The sequence below is a fragment of the Oncorhynchus keta genome, chromosome 23 (genome assembly GCF_023373465.1).
Source record: "Oncorhynchus keta strain PuntledgeMale-10-30-2019 chromosome 23, Oket_V2, whole genome shotgun sequence".
Lineage (NCBI taxonomy): Eukaryota > Metazoa > Chordata > Actinopteri > Salmoniformes > Salmonidae > Oncorhynchus > Oncorhynchus keta.
The window spans coordinates 8975378-9000461 of record NC_068443.1 but is presented as its reverse complement, the minus strand read 5'-3'; the positions used below and the strand labels follow the sequence as shown (position 1 = coordinate 9000461).

Here is a 25084-nt window from a genome sequence, read left to right as displayed (position 1 = left end):
TCTGCCCTCCGATTGGCTAGAATGGTCCCACCTGATCTCGCTTGCCCGCAATAATTGAGGACATGTTTTTCATTTTTTTCAATGTAAAATATAATCTTTGGTGTAGATCATTTTTTTCCTTGGGCCTTTTGACCTTCCATTCTGACCTTCTCACGGGGACCGTCAGGTTATTTGATATCCGGGATCCTTGGGACGTACATACCCCCGATTGAAATTTACATTTTAAATGAGTAGGGTCGAGGTTTATGTTAGGGGTCAGGGTCAAGGTCATGGTTAGGTCGTTAGGCTTAGGTATGGCTGTCCCAAGCATCCCGTCTAGCACTAATCGGACCATCAGGAAAAATATAATAACATCCGTTACGCCATATCCGGTTTCAGCTGTTAAAGAAACAATGGCGTTGCTTCTAAGGTCAGTAGTTACCCGTGCTTTATCTAACATTGAGACAGTTTATTGATGTTTACATTTCGTTTGTTAGTTTGACATATGTGTATTAATTTGTCTTAGAGTGGTGTTCAAATAGATTTATTTAGCCAGAGAGCTTGCTTCACCCTACTATCGTCATAACATCGTTGCTCCCTAAACATGCTAACGTTAGCATGCTTAGTTAGCTAGCTCCTCCTGTGACAACACATTTTAGATTTACACCAAGTTATTTTGATAGTTACGAACGCTACAATGAGCTTTACATTCCTATGGAAGCACTGCTTCCAAGTTTCATGTATATAACTAGTTAGCTAGATTATTTATGTGGTATCCTAGCTAGCTAACACAATATGTAAGTTACTCTTAAGGAGCCTCTCTTTAGTCCTTCATGTCCAAGGACATTGTATGTTGTTTAGAGGTGGCGTTAGACGCTCCCACAGCCAAATACCCCAACTAAACGTCAATTAAATCACGATTGTGATACGGCTCTTGAACAAAGGCCTTTACTTTTATATCACATTCTAAAGTTACACACAGGTGTTAGGAGCAAAGCCCTTGATAATGAAACTCTGTTCCATTATATTACACGTACAGTACCAGTCAAAAGTTTGGACACGCCTACTCATTCAAGGGTTTTTCTTTATTTTTTACTATTATTTTTTACTATTTTCTACATTGTAGAATAATAGTGGACATCCAAATCTGTGAAAGAATACATATGGAATAATGTAGTAAAGTGTAAATATATTTTATATTTGACATTTTTCAAAGTAGCCACCCTTTGCCTTGATGACAGCTTTGCACACTCTTGGCATTCTCTCAACCAGCTACATGAGGTAGTCACCTGGAATGCATTTCAGTTAACAGGTGTGCCTTGTTAAAAGTTAATTTAAAAAAAGTTAACGACAGTCCATCATTACTTTAAGAGATGAGTTGGACTGCAGAGTGAAAGAAAAGCAGCCAACAAGTGCTCAGCATATGTGGGAACTCCTTCAAGATAGTTGGAAAAGCATTCCAGGTGAAGCTGGTTGAGAGAATGCCAGGAGTGTGCAAAGCTGTCAAGGCAAAGGGTGGCTTCTTTGAAGAATCTAACATTTCTTGAAAGTAATATTTCGTAGTTTTGATGTCTTCACTATTATTCTACAATGTAGAAAATAGTCAAAATAAAGAAACCCTTGAATGAGTAGGTGTGTCCGAACTTCTGTGAAGGTGAGTTTAGTTAAGAGACCTGATGCTCAATCTGAACATTAATACATGTCACTTGCGGTTTTGGAAGCATAAGGACCTAATCTTTCATATTCCAAATCATGAATGTAAAAGTACTAATTTCGTGCTTCATTTGCACTTTTCAAGTCAGATGAAATATCTTTGCTCTTGACGGACAGCGCTCCGACTGATGTGTAGCAACAGAGTATCCGTTATATTGACCGGATACTGAAGTGGCCTCTCCGGGAACCTAAAATAAATGTCTTTAAAAAAATGGAAGGCAGTAGGGAGGAGGCAAGATCAGGTGGGACCATTCTGGCCAATGAGAGAGCAGATACATGCGTGTGACCCACAGGTACAACTCCGATATAAAGTGTATTTTCTCAGTTACCTAATCTAATCATTACGAAAATATATACGCGATCAAATAAGCCACACGTAGCAAATAAGCTTTACATTTTTTGTTAACCAAATTCGACACACTCTTATTGACCGCCATACAAAACCTCGCTCTGTGAACAAATTATTTTAATGTAAATGACACCTGCTGGAGAAGACAGGTTTTGGGCCAAGTTATGCCTCTCGCTTCACCTCTTCCTCTTTGTTTAAGCTACTTTTCTCCGGTACTTCCAAGTTATGCCTCTCGCTTCACCTCTTCCTCTTTGTTTAAGCTACTTTTCTCCGGTACTTTCCGTACTTTCCTCCAGTGTAGTTTTTCTCCGGTTGCAAGATTAAATTATGTAACTGGCTACATTCTTTCTATGATAAACATTAGAAATATGATGACCATGCATTGTTCTTGCTTTTTCATTGGAAGCTCATTTACTTGTGTGGCCGCTAGCCAAATAGCGTTGCACTTCTGTTGTCATTGTGATAAACTCTTTTCTGCCGAATTGTGTTGCACAACTGTATTTTGTGTTTAGAAAAACTATAGTTCTTTCCCCATCACACTCTATTGAAGAAAAAAAAAACACTGACTTTCAATATAATACGCATGTGATTTTTTTAATGTAATGGTCTGCATTTTTATAATTCGTATTTCTGAAAGCCAATGCGACCACTGACCCTATAAATGTGTGTAGTAATAAATGTAAACAATTCCGCTGATATGTTCCTTATGTTTCCATAACCGTGCCACAGGCGACGCGTGTTAACCTTTTAGAGCATGAGTACCCAACTACCTTCAGCTGCTGGACAATTTCTTTCTTCAGGGGTTAGTTGGGGGCCCGGAAATCAATTAAAAATAATTTGTACACTGCAAATTGACTAAGCCCAAACCAATATAGTATTTGACAAAAACATACTGTAATTATTTCAAACCTTGACTAACTTCCTCCGTTAGTAAAGGAATGTGCTGCTCTTCTCTGTCCATGGCAGCTCGTTCTGTGAGTACCTACACTAACGACTGCACTTGGGCTGCTCTTCTCAATGACCAGACATTAGTGAGCTATTAGCAACTTTTCATCACTCTTAATTTAGACTAAGTGAAATCATCTCTCCTGTCTTATATTTGACCGAGGTCCATCTCTTATCTTAGTCATATGACTGTACTGCGTAGCAGAGCATGAGGAAAATGGCTCAGCTTTTAAATATTAGTGATCAATTTGGTGATACCAGAGCCCTGCCCTACCCAAGTTATTGATGGAAAAACAGGCCCTGCCCAAGTTATTGATGGAAAAACAGGCCCTGCCCAAGTTATTGATGGAAAAACAGGCCCTGCCCAAGTTATTGATGGAAAAACAGGCCCTGCCCAAGTTATTGATGGAAAAACAGGCCCTGCCCAAGTTATTGATGGAAAAACAGGCCCTGCCCAAGTTATTGATGGAAAAACAGGCCCTGCCCAAGTTATTGATGGAAAAACAGGCCCTGCCCAAGTTATTGATGGAAAAACAGGCCCTGCCCTAGTTATTGAAAAACAGACCCTGAGTCGGGTAGCAGAGCTCTAGTTTGAACATGAACATCCTTGAAAATGTTGAACTGATTTGCTTGTGTATTATTATTTCTGCTTTTGCTCAACATGGTTTCACCATTATCGAGCTGGGAGTTAGAAGTGTGGTCTCTAATCTCCTCTGAGGAAATAGGAAGTGGCTCAGTGAAACAGAGTTTGTTGTTTATAATAAACCATGTTTTTACTAACATTACAAAATGTATGTTGTTTGATCTCTCTCACAGGACACTAGCCCGACAGGGCACTTGCTTGTCCCGCCCTCAGTTTGGCGTTTTCTACAGACAGTGAGTAGATTTTGTATGTGTGTGTCAGTGTCAGGTGTTGTAACTGAAATTATTTTCCAATTGTTTCGTTCTGAACAGAAGCATTCTTTTTTTCCCCTTCTGTTGCACTGTTCCGACCAACAAAATAAAGTTCTAACCTCCCCAAAATACTGCTTTACATCATTCCTTTCCCTTCCTTTTAAAAATATACTCTACTGTTCAAAAGTTTGGGGTCACTTAGACATTTCCTTGTTATCCATGAAAACATACATGAAATGAGTTGTAAAATGAATACGAAATATAGTCAAGACGTTGACAAGGTTTTAAATAATGTTTAGAGCCAGTTTGAGCTGTTCTGTGAAGGGAGTAGTACACAGCATTGTACGAGATCTTCAGTTTCTTGGCAATTTCTCGCATGGAATAGCCTTGATTTCTCAGAGCAAGAAAAGACTGATGGGATTCAGAAGAAAATTATTTGTTTCTGGCCATTTTGAACCTGTAATCGAACCCACAAATGCTGATGCTCTAGATACTCAACTAGTCTAAAGAAGGCCAGTTTTATTGCTTCATTGTTCAGGACAACAGTTATCAGCTGTGCTAACATAATTGCAAAGGGTTTTCTAATGACCAATTAGCCTTTTAAAATGATAAACTTGGATTGCTAACACAACGTGCCATTGGAACACACAAGTGATGATTGCTGATAATGGGCCTCTGTACAACTATGTGGATATTCCATGAAAAAAAATATTGTCGTTTCCAGCTACAATAGTCATTTACAACATTAACAATGTCTACACTGTATTTCTGATCAATTTGATGTTATTTTAATGGACAAAAAATGTGCTTTTCTTTCAAAAACAAGGACATTTCTAAGTGACCGCACACTTTTGAATGGTAGTGTATATACATTTACATTACATTAAATTACTACACCAATCAGGCCACATAGAGCAGCTTGGTGTGGAGTGGGTAAGCACTTTAATTTGTTTAGGAAAGTCGTTAAGAGCTAATTGTATTTTGCCGTAACAGTATGGTTTAATCATACTGAAAGACAAACACACAGTTTGCTGACGGTCACAGTGTGGGGTGTGAGATGCAACTGACATTTTGAGGGTGAGGATGGAGGATGCTTGCCTTGAACAACTGAGCACCTTATGGCATGCATTATCTGAATTAGGCCCACAGAGTTATACCTACAGAGGAGTGGCTTCTATAGAGGAACTTTGAATATCTTTGAACTTCCGAGTTGGTTTAATGTTCTCTGGCTAACACGCTTGTAGAGCAGCACTAGATTTTTTTTATTTTTTTTATTACAATATATTTATTTCCTTGTAAAAAAAAAAACTATTTAACAATCAACAAAATAGGACACGGATAATTCCCAGTTGTTCCTCCCACCTACATAAAATAGCATGATAAATGGGAGCACTTTGTGCCAAAGCCTTCCTTCCCCAACACATGAACACCTCCCCTCATCCGGTATTGGCTTCAATGATTAACAACAATAAAACAAAACAGAATGACCTTCACATCCAATGCTAGAAAATATATTATTCAATGCAAAAACAAATGATACATTAAGAAAATGAGGCAGCTAAAGTGACGACTGGAACTGCTGAAAGTCCCCCCAGACATCAGTCAATTCACAGGGGTTATTACATCATAATTGTATGTTATTTTTTTCAGATGGAATATAGGAAGTTATTTTAGCTCCTTGACAGAGTGTCACTTTTCCCATATAAAAGCTGTGCATTTAATGGCTGTATTGACTGCTGATGAAACTAATCTGGTTTTGCGACCAATATTAACTGGTTGAACAGATTCCTCTCAAAGAAGAGTGAAGGGAAGGATCTAGTGGTACTGTCATATTAGTGACCTGTGATAAGATCGGAATAATGTCTTTCCAATAATTGACTCGTTCAGGGCAGGACAGAAACATATGCATCAGTGTGCCCATCCCCGTTTTACACCTTGGGAAACATGTTGAATATTTAGAATGAATCTTAATCTCTGGTGTAAAGTAGACCCTAATGTAAAATATTGAATTGCATCAACTTGAGCCTTGTGTTAAATGAAAGATGCTGAGCATCTAAAAAGAACTCAACCCATTTCTCATCCTCAACAATGAGACCACGGTCATCATGCCGCTTCATCGTTCCCCGACAGAGCTTGGAGACCAGAGTACATGTAACAAATTAAACCTTTTACCTCTTTCCTTTCCAGCCACAGTTTATCAGGTGTAGATTTACTCATGGACTGAATCCTTACCTCCCTGTTGAGTGGCAACATAATGCCTAACCTGTAGGTACTTAAAGAAATGAGTTTGAGGAAACTGAAAATGAAATGCCAGTTGTTGAAAGGATAGTAGTTCACATTCTCTATACAGATGACCAAATGTGTTAATTCCTTTGTTGAACCAAGAACATGTAATACCATGTCTCACGGGTTTGGGTAAGATGGGGTTCTTGTAGAAAGGTGTTTATTCATATATAGATCGATGCCCCTCGGTTTACAGACTTCAATCAATATATTTAAAGTGTTTTTAATTAAACTGTTGTTTATGAGACCTAGCAAAGCGTAAGGTGGGGCTAATATAAGGTACAGATGCCAATGAAACCGGGGAAAGACGCTCTTCCTGTCTCCAAGAGGGTGAACTTGTTGTTGTATCTTGCCATACCAACACAGCCTTTAGCTGAGATGCCCAGTAATACAACATGAAGTCAGGTAAAGTAAGCCCTCCTGAGTATGGTTTGAATAAAGGTGTGTGTTTCATGCTAGGGGGGGGATCCCTTTCCACAGAAATGAAGAGACCTTCCTGTTAAGTTGTTTGAAAAAAACATTGGCAATAGGAAAGGGTTAGGTTTCGAAAAGGTACAAGAATTGTGGTAATATATTAATCTTTACACAATTGACCTGCCATCTATCTAATTCTTCTCCAACCTTTTTGAGAAGTGGAGTATAGCTCAGTTCATATGTCTTAATAATTTCAGAAGGAAATTGCTATCCCTGATATGTCATTTTCTGAAGTCTCCAAAGAAAATTGCTGGTTTAAAATTTGGTTCTGCATACCTGCCCTGTTAAAAGACACGGTTATACTCTTCAATATTTTTAATTTAATATCCTGAAAAGGTCCCATTATTCTTTCAGGATGTCAACTAATGCCCGGAGTGAGATTTCTGATTTGGTGAGGTAAAGCAGAATGTCATCAGCATATAGTGAGACCAGATGTTCACGCCCACCCAAATGAACACTATGATTGGATGAGATCTGAAAGCTTCTGAAAGTGGCTCTATAGCCAAAGAAAAAGAGGTCTAGCGGGACAACCCTGTCTTGTGCCACGTGATAGAGAGAACTGTTTCCATTTGTCAGGATCTGAGCTACCGGACATTTGTACAGTAATCTAATCAGACCCGACATCCTGAGGTCCACTATTCATCCTCTGTAAAACTTCGAACAGGTTGTTCTGTTCTATGTAGTCAAAAGCTTTTTCCGCTTCTTAATGTTTCTTGGTCATTCTCTACATAATGCATAATGTTAAATAATCTTCTGATATTATCAGGAGATGATTGGTTTCTTACAAAGCCTGTTTGTTCCCTATCAACCAAGTCAGGAAGAACCTTATCTAGTCTTAAGAGCTATGATTTTTTTTTTTGTTGCAAAAATCTTATATGAAGTGTTCGTGCGTCTGGGAGCTTTTCTGTCTCTGTGGCAATGTTAAATATATTGCAAAGAGGCTCAATTAGTTTGTGTTAAAAGGTTCTATAGAATTCAATAGGAAATCCCCCTGCAGTGTTGAAAATGGATTCCCCCATTTCCTCAGATGTGATCTCTTTCTCCAAGTACTCTCTCTCCTCATCAGTTAAAGCTTGTCAATTGAGTTTGTTCAAAAACTCATGCATTGTGGCAGGGGCATCCACTTTAGACTTGTATAATGTTTTCATAAAACTCCCTATAGGCTAGATTCATTTCCTCAGGACCCTGAACAACTGTGTTATTGGGCAGCTTAATAGAGCCAATAACTCTAATAGCTTCATCTCTCCTTATCTGCCGAGCAAGCAACTTTCCTGCTTTATCTCCATGTTCGTAGTAGTTTTGTTCTCCTAAAAACATTTTCTGCTTTGTGGGTCGTCAGGGTGTTGTATTCCAATCTCTTTGATGACTCAACGATACAAACATTACACTCAAATGTCTAATTTAGGAACTATGTTCATTTTCAAGAAATGCCTTTTTCCAACAAATCTACTTTTTAGCCTTGTATGTCTTACGTATAAGGTAAACAAAATGATTAGCCCCCTCAGATATGCTTCCTATAAAATTAGGGAGAGGGGGGTGGGGGGTGCGCAGAGTTAGTATTGGTGCTAAAAAGATATGTTGATATGAGTGTTCAGAAATCTTGCAAATGTGTGTGATTATTTAGTAAATATGTGCCAAACCTCCACCAGCTTGAGGGTGGCTGTGTTTTACTGATTGGTAATGAAGCCAGCAGGGCAGAATGATCTGATATAGATCTTGGTAAATATTTACACCCAGTAGTTAAACTTCCCTTGCCTGCAGGAATAAGAGAGAAGTCGATTCTAGACTAACTGTTATGGACAGGGAAGTAAAAGGAGTCTTCTTTGAACCTTTTTGGTTGTGAACTCAGGATGATGTTGATGATTCACTAATTGTCCCCATTTCATTGTTGAGGGATGAAAGTTATCGTCTGGTAAAGCTTGTGTTTTTTCCTGTGCTGCATAGGTGCGTTTGTGGTTATCACTTTTGACACCGCGCAGCACTGGTTTCAAGGGAGCCTTGGGGAATGCCGATTGGTTGACATTTTGAGTGTGCGGCTGGTGACCGTAAACACATCCTGTTTTTGTTTGTTTTTTACATGCTCAAGTGGGGCTAAATAGTCCGATCGTTATTGTTGACGATGTTTGTCGCTTCAATTCTAAATTTATTTTGTGACTGAAAACATTTTCATGTTACAGGGAACAGTCAATGGACTTTTATACAATATATGTATAATTTACAATGAACCTAATTCGGGTGATTCTATGCATAGCAGGTACAGATATCTTAAAGACTAGTGCATCTTCGCTGTGTGCTTAGGGTTGTTGTCCTGATGGAAGGTGAACCTTCACCCCAGTCTGTGGTCCTGAGTGCTCTGGAGTAGGTTTTCATCAAGGATCTCTCTGTACTTTGCTCCGTTCATCTTTGCCTCGATCCTGGCTAGTCTCCCTGACGCTGAAAAAACATCCCCAATGCATGATGCTCCCACCACCATGCTTCACTGTAGGGATGGTGCCAGGTTTCCGCCAGACTTGACACTTGGCATTCAGGCCAAAGAGTTTAATCTTGGTTTCATCAGACCAGAGGATCTTGTTTCTCATGGTCTGAGTCCTTTAGGTGCCTTTTGGCAAACTCCAAGTGGGCTGTCATGTGCCTTTTACTGAAGAGTGGCTTCCATCTGACCACTCTACCCTAAAGGCCTGATTGGTGGAGTGCTGCATAGATGGTTGTCCTTCTGGAAGGTTCTCCCATCTCTACAGTGGAACTGTGGGTGCTCTGTCAGAGTGACCATCGGGTTCTTATCACCTCCCTGACCAAGGCCCTTCTCCACCGATTGCTCAGTTTGGCCTGGTGACCAGCTCCAGGAAGTGTCTTTGTGGTTCCAAACTTCTTCCATTTAACAATGATGGAGGCCACTGTTCTTGGGGACCGTCAATGATGCAGACATGTTTTGTTACCCTTTGTGAGATGCAGAGTAGGTGAATGGATGATCACGGCATGTGTGGTTCCCACCATGACGGAGATGGTGTGGGGGAGCTTTGCTGGTGACACTGCAGAGATTTGCCATCCCATCTGGTTTGCCCTTAGTGGGACTATAATTTGTTTTTCAACAGGACAATGACTCACAACACACAAGGGTGTGTTCTGAGCCCTCTCCTGTACTCCCTGTTCACCCATGACTGCGTGGCCATGCACACCTCCAACTCAATCAACAAGTTTGCAGACGACACTACAGTGGTAGGCTTGATTACCAACAACGACGAGACGGCCTACAGGGAGGAGGTGAAGGCACTCGGAGTGTGGTGTCAGGAAAATAACCTCACACTCAACGTCAACAAAACAAAGGAGATGATTGTGGACTTCAGGAAACAGCAGAGGGAGCATCCCCCTATACACATGGATGGGACAGTAGTGGAGAGGGTAGTAAGTTTTAAGTTCTTCGGCGTACACATCACGGACAAACTGAATTGGTCCACCCACACAGACAGTGTTGTGAAGAAGACGCAGCTGCGCCTCTTCAACCTCAGGAGGCTGAAGAAATTTGGCTTGTCACCAAAAGCACTCACAAACCTTACAGATGCACAATTGAGAGCATCCTGTCGGGCTGCATCACCACCTGGTACGGCAACTGCTCCACCCACAACCGTAAGGCTCTGCAGAGGGTAGTGAGGTCTGCACAACGCATCACAGGGGGCAAACTACCTGCCCTCCAGGACACCTACAGCACTCGATGTCACAGGAAGGCCATAAAGATCATCAAGGACAACAACCACCCGAGCCACTGCCTGTTCACCCCGCTATCATCCAGAAGGCAAGGCAAGGTCAGTACAGGTGCATCAAAGCTGGGACCGAGAGACTGAAAAACAGCTTCTATCTCAAGGCCATCAGACTGTTAAACAGCCACCACTAACATTGAGTGGCTGCTGCCAACACACTGACTCAACTCCAGTCACTTTAATATTGGAAAAATTGACGTAAAAATTTATCACTAGCCACTTTAATCAATGCCACAAGCATTTCACAACACTTGCAACATCTGCTAACCATGTGTATGTGACCAATAACATTTGATTTGATCTCCAGGCTGTGTAAGGGCTATTTGACCAAAGGAGAGTGTTGTATCCGATGACCTGGCCTCCACAATCACCCGACCTCAACCCAATTGAGATGGTTTGGGGTGAGTTGGACGTTGGACTGCAGAGTGAAGGAAAAGCAGACAAGTGCTCAGAATATGTCGGGTCTCCTTCAAGATGGTTGGAAAAGCATTCCTCATGAAGCTGGTTGAGAGAATTCCAAGAGTCTGTAAAGCTGTCATCAAGGCAAAGGGTGGCTACTTTGAAGAATCTCAAATATAAAATATATTTTGATTTGATAAACACTATTTTTGGTTACTATATGAATCCTCTTTAGTGGGGAGAAATCCATAATCTTTTGTTGTGTGGGAGAAAGATCCGGAATGATCATTATTCTGGCATTTCCGTACTCCGTACTCTTCCTTTGCTCTGGCAGCTGAGAGGATGCAGACTGTGTCCTGGTACCATAGAAATGTAATGCCCTGGGTGCAACCGGGCCAGGCAGCTGCCTCCGTAGGGTGCGATGGGTCCTCTCGATTTCCAGTGGGTGCGAGCAAGGAGGGCGACTTGGGGAATCCATTTTTATGAGGCGTTCATAAAGTGTCTCTTGGATTTTCCTTATACCCTTTCTGAACCATGCTGGTGCAATCATCCTCCGAGGCCGAAGAAGGGCTGTCAGAAGGGGGCGCTTTTCCCTTCCTCTTCTGAGGCTTTGCAAGATTTGGCGTCTTTTGTTTTGAGAGATAAGAGATGTATTAACTTCCAATTATTATCAAACTGGTAAACCGTGTCAAAATGCCTCAACATTTTTCCGAAGTTTGAGGATGCTATACAGATGCGTCTTGTTAGATCTTCACCATTGCTTAAAAACAGTTGTTACCTTTTTGAAGTTAATAAATCCAATGTGAAACGTGATCACTGTAGTATCCTTAACTAACATTGGAAAAAGTCTATCCATTCTTGTCTAATTAGATATCTCTATTTTCTGAATTACGCTTGTAACATCGTCAGTAGGCTTCAGTAACATCGTCAGTAGGCTTCAGTAACATCGTCAGTAGGCTTCAGTAACATCGTCAGTAGGCTTCAGTAACCTATGCTTCAGAGAGGGAGGGGGGGCAGGAATTAGTTTCAGAGTGACAGAGGGAGGGCTTTGCATAGGCAAATGTATTGTGATTTTTATGGGACTGGAAAAAAATGCCTGGACTGTATAATAACGGTTTCCCATGCTTTTAAAATGACGTTTCTGTTCTGGAACAGTACACATCCCCTTTGGTTCTGTTCTGGAACAGTACACATCCCCTTTGGTTCTGTTCTGGAACAGTACACATCCCCTTTGGTTCTGTTCTGGAACAGTATACATCCCCTTTGGTTCTGTTCTGGAACAGTATACATCCCCTTTGGTTCTGTTCTGGAACAGTATACATCCCCTTTGGTTCTGTTCTGGAACAGTATACATCCCCTTTGGTTCTGTTCTGGAACAGTACACATCCCCTTTGGTTCTGTTCTGGAACAGTATACATCCCCTTTGGTTCTGTTCTGGAACAGTACACATCCCCTTTGGTTCCCAGTATACATCCCCTTTGGTTCTGTTCTGGAACAGTATACATCCCCTTTGGTTCTGTTCTGGAACAGTACACATCCCCTTTGGTTCTGTTCTGGAACAGTATACATCCCCTTTGGTTCTGTTCTGGAACAGTACACATCCCCTTTGGTTCTGTTCTGGAACAGTACACATCCCCTTTGGTTCTGTTCTGGAACAGTATACATCCCCTTTGGTTCTGTTCTGGAACAGTACACATCCCCCTTTGGTTCTGTTCTGGAACAGTATACATCCCCTTTGGTTCTGTTCTGGAACAGTATACATCCCCTTTGGTTCTGTTCTGGAACAGTATACATCCCCTTTGGTTCTGTTCTGGAACAGTACACATCCCCTTTGGTTCTGTTCTGGAACAGTACACATCCCCTTTGGTTCTGTTCTGGAACAGTACACATCCCCTTTGGTTCTGTTCTGGAACAGTACACATCCCCTTTGGTTCTGTTCTGGAACAGTACACATCCCCTTTGGTTCTGTTCTGGAACAGTACACATCCCCTTTGGTTCTGTTCTGGAACCCCTTTGGTTCTGTTCTGGAACAGTACACATCCCCTTTGGTTCTGTTCTGGAACAGTACACATCCCCTTTGGTTCTGTTCTGGAACAGTACACATCCCCTTTGGTTCTGTTCTGGAACAGTATACATCCCCTTTGGTTCTGTTCTGGAACAGTACACATCCCCCCCTTTGGTTCTGTTCTGGAACAGTTCTGTTCTGGAACAGTACATCCCCTTTGGTTCTGTTCTGGAACAGTATACATCCCCTTTGGTTCTGTTCTGGAACAGTATACATCCCCTTTGGTTCTGTTCTGGAACAGTATACATCCCCTTTGGTTCTGTTCTGGAACAGTATACATCCCCTTTGGTTCTGTTCTGGAACAGTACACATCCCCTTTGGTTCTGTTCTGGAACAGTATACATCCCCTTTGGTTCTGTTCTGGAACAGTATACATCCCCTTTGGTTCTGTTCTGGAACAGTATACATCCCCTTTGGTTCTGTTCTGGAACAGTATACATCCCCTTTGGTTCTGTTCTGGAACAGTACACATCCCCTTTGGTTCTGTTCTGGAACAGTACACATCCCCTGTTCTGGAACAGTACACATTTGGTTCTGTTCTGGAACATCCCCTTTGTTCTGTTCTGGAACAGTACATCCCCTTTGGTTCTGTTCTGGAACAGTATACATCCCCTTTGGTTCTGTTCTGGAACAGTACACATCCCCTTTGGTTCTGTTCTGGAACAGTATACATCCCCCTTTGGTTCTGTTCTGGAACAGTATACATCCCCCTTTGGTTCTGTTCTGGAACAGTACACATCCCCTTTGGTTCTGTTCTGGAACAGTATACATCCCCTTTGGTTCTGTTCTGGAACAGTATACATCCCCTTTGGTTCTGTTCTGGAACAGTACACATCCCCTTTGGTTCTGTTCTGGAACAGTATACATCCCCTTTGGTTCTGTTCTGGAACAGTACACATCCCCTTTGGTTCTGTTCTGGAACAGTACACATCCCCTTTGGTTCTGTTCTGGAACAGTACACATCCCCTTTGGTTCTGTTCTGGAACAGTACACATCCCCTTTGGTTCTGTTCTGGAACATCCCCTTTGGTTCTGTTCTGGAACACATCCCCTTTGGTTCTGTTCTGGAACAGTACACATCCCCTTTGGTTCTGTTCTGGAACAGTACACATCCCCTTTGGTTCTGTTCTGGAACAGTACACATCCCCTTTGGTTCTGTTCTGGAACAGTACACATCCCCTTTGGTTCTGTTCTGGAACAGTACACCCCTTTGGTTCTGTTCTGGATCCCCCCTTTGGTTCTGTTCTGGAACAGTACACATCCCCTTTGGTTCTGTTCTGGAACAGTACACATCCCCTTCTTTCTGGTTCTGTTCTGGAACAGTACACATCCCCTTTGGTTCTGTTCTGGAACAGTACACATCCCCTTTGGTTCTGTTCTGGAACAGTACACATCCCCTTTGGTTCTGTTCTGTTCTGGTTCTGTTCTGGAACAGTACACATCCCCTTTGGTTCTGTTCTGGAACAGTACACATCCCCTTTTCTGGAACAGTTCCCCTTTGGTTCTGTTCTGGAACAGTACACATCCCCTTTGGTTCTGTTCTGGAACAGTACACATCCCCTTTGGTTCTGTTCTGGAACAGTACACATCCCCTTTGGTTCTGTTCTGGAACAGTACACATCCCCTTTGGTTCTGTTCTGGAACAGTACACATCCCCTTTGGTTCTGTTCTGGAACAGTACACATCCCCTTTGGTTCTGTTCTGGAACAGTACACATCCCCTTTGGTTCTGTTCTGGAACAGTACACATCCCTGTTCTGGAACAGTTTGGTTCTGTTCTGGAACAGTACACATCCCCTTTGGTTCTGTTCTGGTTCTGTTCTGGAACAGTACACATCCCCTGGAACAGTTGGTTCTGTTCTGGAACAGTACACATCCCCTTTGGTTCTGTTCTGGAACAGTACACATCCCCTTTGGTTCTGTTCTGGAACAGTACACATCCCCTTTGGTTCTGTTCTGGAACAGTACACATCCCCTTTGGTTCTGTTCTGGAACAGTACACATCCCCTTTGGTTCTGTTCTGGAACAGTACACATCCCCTTTGGTTCTGTTCTGGAACAGTACACATCCCCTTTGGTTCTGTTCTGGAACAGTACACATCCCCTTTGGTTCTGTTCTGGAACAGTACACATCCCCTTTGGTTCTGTTCTGGAACAGTACACATCCCCTTTGGTTCTGTTCCCCTGGAACAGTACACATCCCCTTTGGTTCTGTTCTGGAACAGAACAGTACACATCCCCTTTGGTTCTGTTCTGGAACAGTACACATCCCCTTTGGTTCTGTTCTGGAACAGTACACATCCCCTTTGGTTCTGTTCTGGAACAGTACACATCCCCTGTTGGTTCTGTTCTGTTCTGGAACAGTACACCCCTTTGGTTCTGTTCTGGAACAGTACACATCCCCTTTGGTTCTGTTCTGGAACAGTACACATCCCCTTTGGTTCTGTTCTGGAACAGTACACATCCCCTTTGGTTCTGTTCTGGAACAGTACACATCCCCTTTGGTTCTGTTCTGGAACAGTACACATCCCCTTTGGTTCTGTTCTGGAACAGTACACATCCCCTTTGGTTCTGTTCTGGAACAGTACACATCTTTTGGTGTGGGTTCTGTTCCTCAAATAATTTGATTATTTTCCTGTTTTCGGTTCTGTTCCCTGAACCGGTTCCAACCCTTGGTGTATGTGCCTGCCCACTTGTCCCTGTTATTCTTTTAATGTGATTATATGTTATGTTGGAATTGAATGTGTGTGTTTTCTCTAGCATTTCTCTAGTGATCTAAATATACAATTTCTCTATTTCTTTAGTGCTGTTCCAATGGGAACCACAGCAAAGGAGGAAATGAACAAGTTCTGGGCCAAAAACAACAAAATGAACCGACCCATGTCGCCACATATCACCATCTACCAGTAAGTTTGCTATGTGCATAATAACAATGAATAAATTAAGAAACTCTCACACTGCACCTCAGCAATGGCTGTGTCAAATTTAAATTGTGAAAGGGTGCTCGTCTGATTGTCCTCTCCATAGTCTCCAGGCTGTTTCAAAGATCACTCCAATAGGAAGACAATACACACAGCTTTGATTCAGTGCTTTGTGACATTGTTTATGGATCAGGGGAGCAAGTACCTTCTTTTAAACCTCAAAACAACCACTCGGGCGCTCCTCGCAAGAAAATGAACTCATTATTATGGGTGTAATTGTTCACCAAACCCAGGGTTCGGTACGAATTGCGTTTTTTAAAGGGGGTTACGGTTCTGTTTCGGTACAGCGGGAAAATGAAATGCCAACTGTTAATGTAGTTCATTAAGATTTCAAACTAACCCCAGGATCTTGAGCTTATATAATGTAGGGCCAATTATTTTTTATTTTTTTTAACACAGGTTTCTGTTTTTTCCCCTGGTTTTCACTCTCCAAAATCAATCGTCTCTTAAAATCACACTTTTGAAAAATACAATAACATCATTGTGGGCTCTACATCAACAACACTTAAACCACCAGGGGACCATTTCGGAGGTCTGGGGGAAAAAATGTAAGGCATTTTTGGGTGTAGATACCCTTTTATCATGATATTATTCTGCCAGGTATGTGTCATCTAATTTGTAGTTTAATATTTTAAATTGAGAAGCCTTTTCATCTACCAGAAGCCTGTTGTCATTAGCATCATCGCTAACGGCTACACAGTGGTAGACACACACAGAGAGAGGGAGAGAGCGAGGGAGAGAGAGAGGCATTCCCACACCCTTGCCTTTTTCAGAAAGCTAAAGGAACATACCAAATTAATTCAATACATTTTTGCTTCTACTGGGCGCTTCAAACAACAATGAATTGTGGGTTATCGACCCACACCACGTGCTATCGTACAGAACTAGTTCCCCAGCTGCGCCTCACAAAAGCATCGTTTGAAATGCGCCAATTAGTCATTTTTAGCGGAATAGCCTACAATGTTTTTTCAGCTCAGATTTACTCGAGGCATAAAATGCAGTATAGGCATAGCCTTTAGGCCTAGTGGATTACAGTGTGGGCCTAGTGGATTACAGTGTGGGCCTAGTGGATTAGTGTGGGCGTAGTGGTTTACAGTGTGGGCGTAGTGGTTTACAGTGTGGGCGTAGCCTTTGGGCCTAGTGGTTTACAGTGTGGGCGTAGTAGTTTACAGTGTGGGCGTAGTGGTTTACAGTGTGGGCGTAGTGGTTTACAGTGTGGGCGTAGTGGTTTACAGTGTGGGCGTAGCCTTTGGGCCTAGTGGTTTACAGTGTGGGCGTAGCCTTTGGGCCTAGTGGTTTACAGTGTGGGCGTAGCCTTTGGGCCTAGTGGTTTACAGTGTGGGCGTAGCCTTTGGGCCTAGTTGTTGTTGTCGTTTTCTAAATACACTATTTTTGTAAGTATTCATTCAGACTCACAGTTCAGACAGAAACCGAGGTCCCTGAACCAAATGGTTTGGTAGGAATACGTGTACCGTTCCAACCCTACTAATTATGTAAAGAGCCTTTTATTGATTTTGCTCTTACCAGTGGATGGGTTAGATATTACCATCTGGTCATGTGACCAAGTAAACCACAAGGGACCTATCTTTAAGTGTTGACAGGGTTTATATCCAGTGTGAACTACAAATGCTGTGTTTGTATACTGTACGTGTGCCTTGCCGTGTGTTGTCATGGTACCCTGTGTTTTGCAGGTGGTCGGTGCCTATGATGATGTCCATCACACACAGAGGCACGGGAGTTGGACTCAGTGGAGGTATAATTAATATACTAACCTCTTACAGCACACTCCAGGGTCAACCTTTCCCTGAACCATTATTGGGGGAAATTCCAAAAACTGACCCCAAGATCAACGTCTAGTGGAAACTTCACCCTACTCCTCTTTTTTATTTTTTTATCTACCTTTATTTAACCAGGCAAGTCAGTTAAGAACACATTCTTATTTTCAATGACGGCCTAGGAACTGTGGGTTAACTGCCTGTTCAGGGGCAGAACGACAGATTTTGTACCTTGTCAGCTCGGCGATTCAATCTTGCAACCTTTCGGTTACTAGTCCAACGCTCTAACCACTAACCACATGCAATGGAAAAGACCACATGGAAAAGACCACAAGATCACAGTCCTAAAAACATAATGTTGTCCTCTGTCTTTCAGGTATATCGGCGTTTGCTCTCTTAGCGTTGGTGTTGCCAGGTAGCTACCCGTACTACCTTGACCTGATCCACTCCCTGTCCATTGGCCCTGCTCTAATCGGTCTAGCTAAGTTTGGCATTGCCTTCCCTGTGTCCTACCACACCTTGAATGGAATCCGCCATCTGGTAAGTAAAGTCCACAGCGCATGATACTAGGTAATTGCCTTAAAACTAATATAGTGCTCTGTGTGTTAGTCCTGGTTGGTGTCTGTCCTTTAATGTATCCTCCTTTTCTTTCTCTCCTTCTTTACTGTTCTTTCTCTCTCTTTCTGTCTCTCTCTCTCTTTCTGTCTCGCTCTCTCTTTCTGTCTCGCTCTCTCTTTCTGTCTCGCTCTCTCTTTCTGTCTCGCTCTCTCTTTCTGTCTCGCTCTCTCTTTCTGTCTCGCTCTCTCTTTCTGTCTCGCTCTCTCTTTCTGTCTCGCTCTCTCTTTCTGTCTCGCTCTCTCTCTCTTTTCTGTCTCGCTCTCTCTCTCTTTCTGTCTCGCTCTCTCTCTCTTTCTGTCTCGCTCTCTCTCTCTTTCTGTCTCGCTCTCTCTCTCTTTCTGTCTCGCTCTCTCTCTCTTTCTGTCTCGCTCTCTCTCTCTTTCTGTCTCGCTCTCTCTCTCTTTCTGTCTCGCTCGCTCTCTCTTTCTGTCTCGCTCGCTCTCTCTTTCTGTCTCGCTCGCTCTCTCTTTCTGTCTCGCTCGCTCTCTCTTTCTGTCTCGCTCGCTCTCTCTTTCTGTCTCGCTCGCTCTCTCTTTCTGTCTCGCTCGCTCTCTCTTTCTGTCTCGCTCGCTCTCTCTTTCTGTCTCGCTCGCTCTCTCTTTCTGTCTCGCTCGCTCTCTCTTTCTGTCTCGCTCGCTCTCTCTTTCTGTCTCGCTCGCTCTCTCTTTCTGTCTCGCTCGCTCTCTCTTTCTGTCTCGCTCGCTCTCTCTTTCTGTCTCGCTCGCTCTCTCTTTTTCTGTCTCGCTCGCTCTCTCTCTTTCTGTCTCGCTCGCTCTCTCTTTCTGTCTCGCTCGCTCTCTCTTTTCTGTCTCGCTCGCTCTCTCTTTCTGTCTCGCTCGCTCTCTCTTTCTGTCTCGCTCGCTCTCTCTTTCTGTCTCGCTCGCTCTCTCTTTCTGTCTCGCTCGCTCTCTCTTTCTGGCTCGCTCGCTCTCTCTTTCTGGCTCGCTCGCTCTCTCTTTCTGGCTCGCTCGCTCTCTCTTTCTGGCTCGCTCGCTCTCTCTTTCTGGCTCGCTCGCTCTCTCTTTCTGGCTCGCTCGCTCTCTCTTTCTGGCTCGCTCGCTCTCTCTTTCTGGCTCGCTCGCTCTCTCTTTCTGGCTCGCTCGCTCTCTCTTTTCTGGCTCGCTCGCTCTCTCTTTCTGTCTCGCTCGCTCTCTCTTTCTGGCTCGCTCGCTCTCTCTTTCTGTCTCGCTCGCTCGCTCTCTCTTTCTGTCTCGCTTTCGTCTCTCTCTCTTTCTGTCTCGCTCGCTCGCTCTCTCTTTCTGTCTCGCTCGCTCGCTCTCTCTTTCTGTCTCGCTCGCTCGCTCTCTCTTTCTGTCTCGCTCGCTCGCTCTCTCTTTCTGTCTCGCTCGCTCGCTCTCTCTTTCTGTCTCGCTCGCTCGCTCTCTCTTTCTGTCTCGCTCGCTCGCTCTCTCTTTCTGTCTCGCTCGCTCGCTCTCTCTTTCTGTCTCGCTCGCTCGCTCTCTCTTTCTGTCTCGCTCGCTCGCTCTCTCTTTCTGTCTCGCTCGCTCGCTCTCTCTTTCTGTCTCGCTCGCTCGCTCTCTCTCTTTCTGTCTCGCTCGCTCGCTCTCTCTTTCTGTCTCGCTCGCTCGCTCTCTCTTTCTGTCTCGCTCGCTCGCTCTCTCTTTCTGTCTCGCTCGCTCGCTCTCTTTCTTTCTGTCTCGCTCGCTCTCTCTCTCTTTCTGTCTCGCTCGCTCGCTCTCTCTTTCTGTCTCGCTCGCTCGCTCTCTCTTTCTGTCTCGCTCGCTCGCTCTCTCTTTCTGTCTCTCTCGCTCTCTCTTTCTGTCTCTCTCGCTCTCTCTTTCTGTCGCTCTCTCTTTCTGTCGCTCTCTCTTTCTGTCGCTCTCTCTTTCTGTCGCTCTCTCTTTCTGTCGCTCTCTCTTTCTGTCGCTCTCTCTTTCTGTCGCTCTCTTTCTGTCGCTCTCTCTTTTCTGTCGCTCTCTCTTTCTGTCGCTCTCTCTTTCTGTCGCTCTCTCTTTCTGTCGCTCTCTCTTTCTGTCGCTCTCTCTTTCTGTCGCTCTCTCTTTCTGTCGCTCTCTCTTTCTGTCGCTCTCTCTTTCTGTCGCTCTCTCTTTCTCTCGCTCTCTCTTTCTGTCGCTCTCTCTTTCTCTCTTTCTCTCGCTCTCTCTTTCTCTCGCTCTCTCTTTCTCTCGCTCTCTCTTTCTGTCTCTCTCGCTCTCTCTTTCTGTCTGTCTGTCTCTCTCGCTCTCTCTTTCTGTCTGTCTGTCTCTCTCGCTCTCTCTTTCTGTCTGTCTGTCTCTCTCGCTCTCTCTTTCTGTCTGTCTGTCTCTCTCGCTCTCTCTTTCTGTCTGTCTGTCTCTCTCGCTCTCTCTTTCTGTCTGTCTGTCTCTCTCGCTCTCTCTTTCTGTCTGTCTGTCTCTCTCGCTCTCTCTTTGTGTCTGTCTGTCTCTCTCGCTCTCTCTTTGTCTCTCTCGCTCTCTCTTTGTCTCTCGTCTCTCACTCGCTCTCTCTTGTCTCTCGTCTCTCACTCGCTCTCTCTTGTCTCGCTCGCTCTCTCTGTCTCTCTCTCTCTCTCTCTCTCGCTCTCTCGCTTTGTCTCTCTCGCTCTCTCGCTTTGTCTCTCTCGCTCTCTCGCTTTGTCTCTCTCGCTCTCTCGCTTTGTCTCTCTCGCTCTCTCGCTTTGTCTCTCTCTGTCTCTCTCGCTCTCTCTGTCTCTCTCTCTCTCTCTCTCTCGCTCTCTCGTCTCTCACTCGCTCTCTCTGTGTCTCTGTCTCTCTCGCTCTCTCTTTGTGTCTGTCTCTCTCGCTCTCTCTTTGTGTCTGTCTCTCTCGCTCTCTCTTTGTGTCTGTCTCTCTCGCTCTCTCTTTGTGTCTGTCTCTCTCGCTCTCTCTTTGTCTCTCTCGCTCTCTCGCTCTCTCTTTGTCTCTCTCGCTCTCTCGCTCTCTCTTTGTCTCTCTCTCGCTCTCTCGCTCTCTCTTTGTCTCTCTCGCTCTCTCTTTGTCTCTCTCGCTCTCTCGCTCTCTCTTTGTCTCTCTCGCTCTCTCTTTGTCTCTCTCGCTCTCTGTCTCTCTCGCTCTTTGTCTCTCTCGCTCTCTCTTTGTCTCTCTCGCTCTCTCTTTGTCTCTCTCGCTCTCTCTTTGTCTCTCTCGCTCTCTCTTTGTCTCTCTCGCTCTCTCTTTGTCTCTCTCGCTCTCTCTTTGTCTCTCTCGCTCTCTCTTTGTCTCTCTCGCTCTCTTTTGTCTCTCTCTCTCTCTCGCTCTCTCTTTGTCTCTCTCTCGCTCTCTCTTTGTGTCTGTCTCTCTCGCTCTCTCTTTGTGTCTGTCTCTCTCGCTCTCTCTTTGTCTCTCTCGCTCTCTCGCTCTCTCTTTCTCTCTCGCTCTCTCGCTCTCTCTTTGTCTCTCTCGCTCTCTCGCTCTCTCTTTGTCTCTCTCGCTCTCTCTTTGTCTCTCTCTCTCTCTCGCTCTCTCTTTGTCTCTCTCGCTCTCTCTTTGTCTCTCTCGCTCTCTCTTTGTCTCTCTCGCTCTCTCTTTGTCTCTCTCGCTCTTTGTCTCTCTCGCTCTTTGTCTCTCTCGCTCTCTCTTTGTCTCTCTCGCTCTCTCTTTGTCTCTCTCGCTCTCTCTTTGTCTCTCTCGCTCTCTCTTTGTCTCTCTCTCTCTCTCGCTCTCTCTTTGTCTCTCTCTCGCTCTCTCTTTGTGTCTGTCTCTCTCGCTCTCTCTTTGTGTCTGTCTCTCTCGCTCTCTCTTTGTCTCTCTCGCTCTCTCGCTCTCTCTTTGTCTCTCTCGCTCTCTCGCTCTCTCTTTGTCTCTCTCGCTCTCTCGCTCTCTCTTTGTCTCTCTCGCTCTCTCTTTGTCTCTCTCGCTCTCTCTTTGTCTCTCTCGCTCTCTCTTTGTCTCTCTCGCTCTCTGTCTCTCTCGCTCTCTCTTTGTCTCTCTCGCTCTCTCTTTGTCTCTCTCGCTCTCTGTCTCTCTCGCTCTCTCTTTGTCTCTCTCGCTCTCTCTTTGTCTCTCTCGCTCTCTCTTTGTCTCTCTCGCTCTCTCTTTGTCTCTCTCGCTCTCTCTTTGTCTCTCTCGCTCTCTCTTTGTCTCTCTCGCTCTCTCTTTGTCTCTCTCGCTCTCTTTTGTCTCTCTCGCTCTCTCTTTGTCTCTCTCGCTCTCTCTTTGTCTCTCTCTCTCTCTCTCTCGCTCTCTCTTTGTCTCTCTCTCGCTCTCTCTTTGTCTCTCTCTCGCTCTCTCTTTGTCTCTCTCTCGCTCTCTCTTTGTCTCTCTCTCGCTCTCTCTTTGTCTCTCTCTCGCTCTCTCTTTGTCTCTCTCTCGCTCTCTCTTTGTCTCTCTCTCGCTCTCTCTTTGTCTCTCTCTCGCTCTCTCGCTCTCTCTCTCGCTCTCTCTCGCTCTCTCGCTCTCTCGCTCTCTCTCGCTCTCTCGCGCTCTCTCGCTCTCTCGCGCTCTCTTTGTGTGTCTCGCGCTCTCTTTGTGTCTCTCTCTCTCTCTTTGTGTGTCTCGCGCTCTCTCTCTCTCTCTCTTTGTGTGTCTCGCGCTCTCTCTCTTTCTCTCTCTTTGTGTGTCTCGCGCTCTCTCTCTCTTTCTCTCTCTTTGTGTGTCTCGCGCTCTCTCTCTTTTCTCTCTCTTTGTGTGTCTCGCGCTCTCTCTCTCTCTCTCTCTCTTTGTGTGTCTCGCTCTCTCTCTCTCTCTCTTTGTGTGTCTCGCGCTCTCTCTCTCTCTCTCTTTGTGTGTCTCGCGCTCTCTCTCTCTCTCTCTCTTTGTGTGTCTCGCGCTCTCTCTCTCTCTCTCTCTCTCTCTCTTTGTGTGTCTCGCGCTCTCTCTCTCTCTCTCTCTCTCTTTGTGTGTCTCGCGCTCTCTCTCTCTCTCTCTCTCTCTTTGTGTGTCTCTCTCTCTCTCTCTCTCTCTTTGTGTCTCTCGCTCTCTCTCTCTCTCTCTCTCTCTTTCTTTGTGTCTCGCGCTCTCTCTCTCTCTCTCTCTCTCTTTGTGTGTCTCGCTCTCTCTCTCTCTCTCTCTCTCTTTGTGTGTCTCGCGCTCTCTCTCTCTCTCTCTCTCTTTGTGTGTCTCGCGCTCTCTCTCTCTCTCTCTCTCTCTTTGTGTGTCTCGCTCTCTCTCTCTCTCTCTCTCTCTTTGTGTGTCTCGCTCTCTCTCTCTCTCTCTCTCTTCTTTGTGTGTCTCGCGCTCTCTCTCTCTCTCTCTCTCTCTTTGTGTGTCTCGCTCTCTCTCTCTCTCTCTCTCTCTCTTTGTGTGTCTCGCGCTCTCTCTCTCTCTCTCTCTCTCTTTGTGTGTCTCGCTCTCTCTCTCTCTTTTGTGTGTCTCGCGCTCTCTCTCTCTCTTTGTGTGTCTCGCGCTCTCTCTCTCTCTTTGTGTGTCTCGCTCTCTCTCTCTCTTTGTGTGTCTCGCGCTCTCTCTCTCTCTCTCTCTCTTTGTGTGTCTCTCTCTCTCTCTCTCTCTCTCTTTGTGTGTCTCGCTCTCTCTCTCTCTCTCTCTTTTGTGTGTCTCGCGCTCTCTCTCTCTCTCTCTCTTTGTGTCTCTCTCTCTCTCTCTTTGTGTCTCTCTCGCCTGTGTCTCTCTCTCGCCTGTGTCTCTCTCTCTCTCGCCTGTGTCTCTCTCTCTCTGTCTAAGTTCTGGGACAGTGGTAAGGGATTTACGCTTCCTGAGGTGTATCGCTCGGGCTACGTGGTCATCGCTCTGTCAATACTGACCTCCATTGCTGCCATTGCATACATGTGAGCAGCGAGGCGGAGGAAGGGAGGAGAAAGGGAAGCGGAGAGAATATGGAGTGAGGGATGAAGGGGTTATTTTGTTTATTATATATTCTGGTCTTTGTGTCACCAACACAGTAATTGAATGGATAAATGTATAAATAGTTCAAATGTTTTGTAGTTTTTATCATGGAAAGGTTTAGCCTGGTCAATCTGCTAACATGGTCCCTGGGGTAGACGTAACATAATACATGTAAATCCGGGGCGACTCAATTACTACGTTATGCTATGTTTCTTATGGTATATATTAATTTGTGGATGTTTCGCATGGGTATGTTATAAATTGGAATTTGTATAATATGTTACAAATTTGCAAAACATATGTGTTAAGAATTCTAATTTGTTGTGGCTAATGTTGGGTAGATTTAGGGGTGAAAGGAATGTCTTTAAAAATTCATAAGTACTTGCTAAAATTGTCCGTGATTTAGTTTCAAACACTCATTCATTCTTTGGGTTGCCAGATGTTCACGTTATTCACCCATCCAACCACTCTACTTTCATTGTTACCTTAAGGAACCTTCTGTAACCATATCAAATATCACCTTTATGTAACCATATCAAACGTAACATATCATACTAATATGAGGGTGCCGGATTTAGATGTACTATGTTATGTCTAGTCTATGAGACCAGGCTGGCTGTGCTCAAGTTTAATGTCAAGTGAAATGCATGTAATATATTAGTGAAATCAATTAAACAGAATGGGTGCTACAAAATGACAGTGTTGTGTGATGGGAAGAAATGAAACCAAAATAATGGAAAGATGACCCTAACATCACCCGGGTTTGTTATCGAACTGAATATGATTACATTTTAGCACCAATTATGGGAGGAACAATGATGTCAACAGCACAAACGGCTCCCTGTGAAGTGCACTACTTTTGACTTGAGGCCCATTGGGCTCTGTTCAAAAGTAGTGCACCATGTGGGGAAATGGGGTGCTATTTGGGATAAGAGTTACCTCATCATGTGTTCTAAATCTGTCTTCTGTGATGTCATTTATCTGCAATAGATCCTCATGTAGATCACTCGGAGCATCAAATCACCAGTAATGCCACTTTGCCAGTGAGATCTTACGCTTGTGTGTCAGCTCCAGTCATTTCTGTCTACAGTAGCCCTCCCCGGGAGAACTTTTGTC

General features: G+C 44.3%; 1 protein-coding gene across 1 annotated transcript; it reads left to right on the top strand.

Moving 5' to 3' along the window:
* The first annotated feature begins 278 nt into the window (after positions 1 to 278).
* On the top strand, positions 279 to 24662 carry LOC118376223 (succinate dehydrogenase cytochrome b560 subunit, mitochondrial-like). Its single transcript, XM_052476255.1, has 6 exons — positions 279 to 409; positions 3803 to 3862; positions 15658 to 15759; positions 17526 to 17587; positions 17986 to 18149; positions 23807 to 24662. Exons 1-6 carry the CDS (start codon positions 294 to 296, stop codon positions 23912 to 23914), a joined length of 612 nt encoding a protein of 203 aa, XP_052332215.1. The 5' UTR covers positions 279 to 293; the 3' UTR covers positions 23915 to 24662.
* The last annotated feature ends 422 nt before the right edge of the window (positions 24663 to 25084 follow it).

Excerpts from the sequence above, each read along its gene's own strand:
- LOC118376223 (XM_052476255.1), top strand. The coding sequence starts at position 294 with ATGGCTGTCCCAAGCATCCCGTCTAGCACTAATCGGACCATCAGGAAA. Across the intron at positions 17,588-17,985 it reads GGGAGTTGGACTCAGTGGAG|GTATATCGGCGTTTGCTCTC; the intron begins GTATAATTAATA and ends TCTGTCTTTCAG. Across the intron at positions 18,150-23,806 it reads TGAATGGAATCCGCCATCTG|TTCTGGGACAGTGGTAAGGG; the intron begins GTAAGTAAAGTC and ends TCTCTGTCTAAG.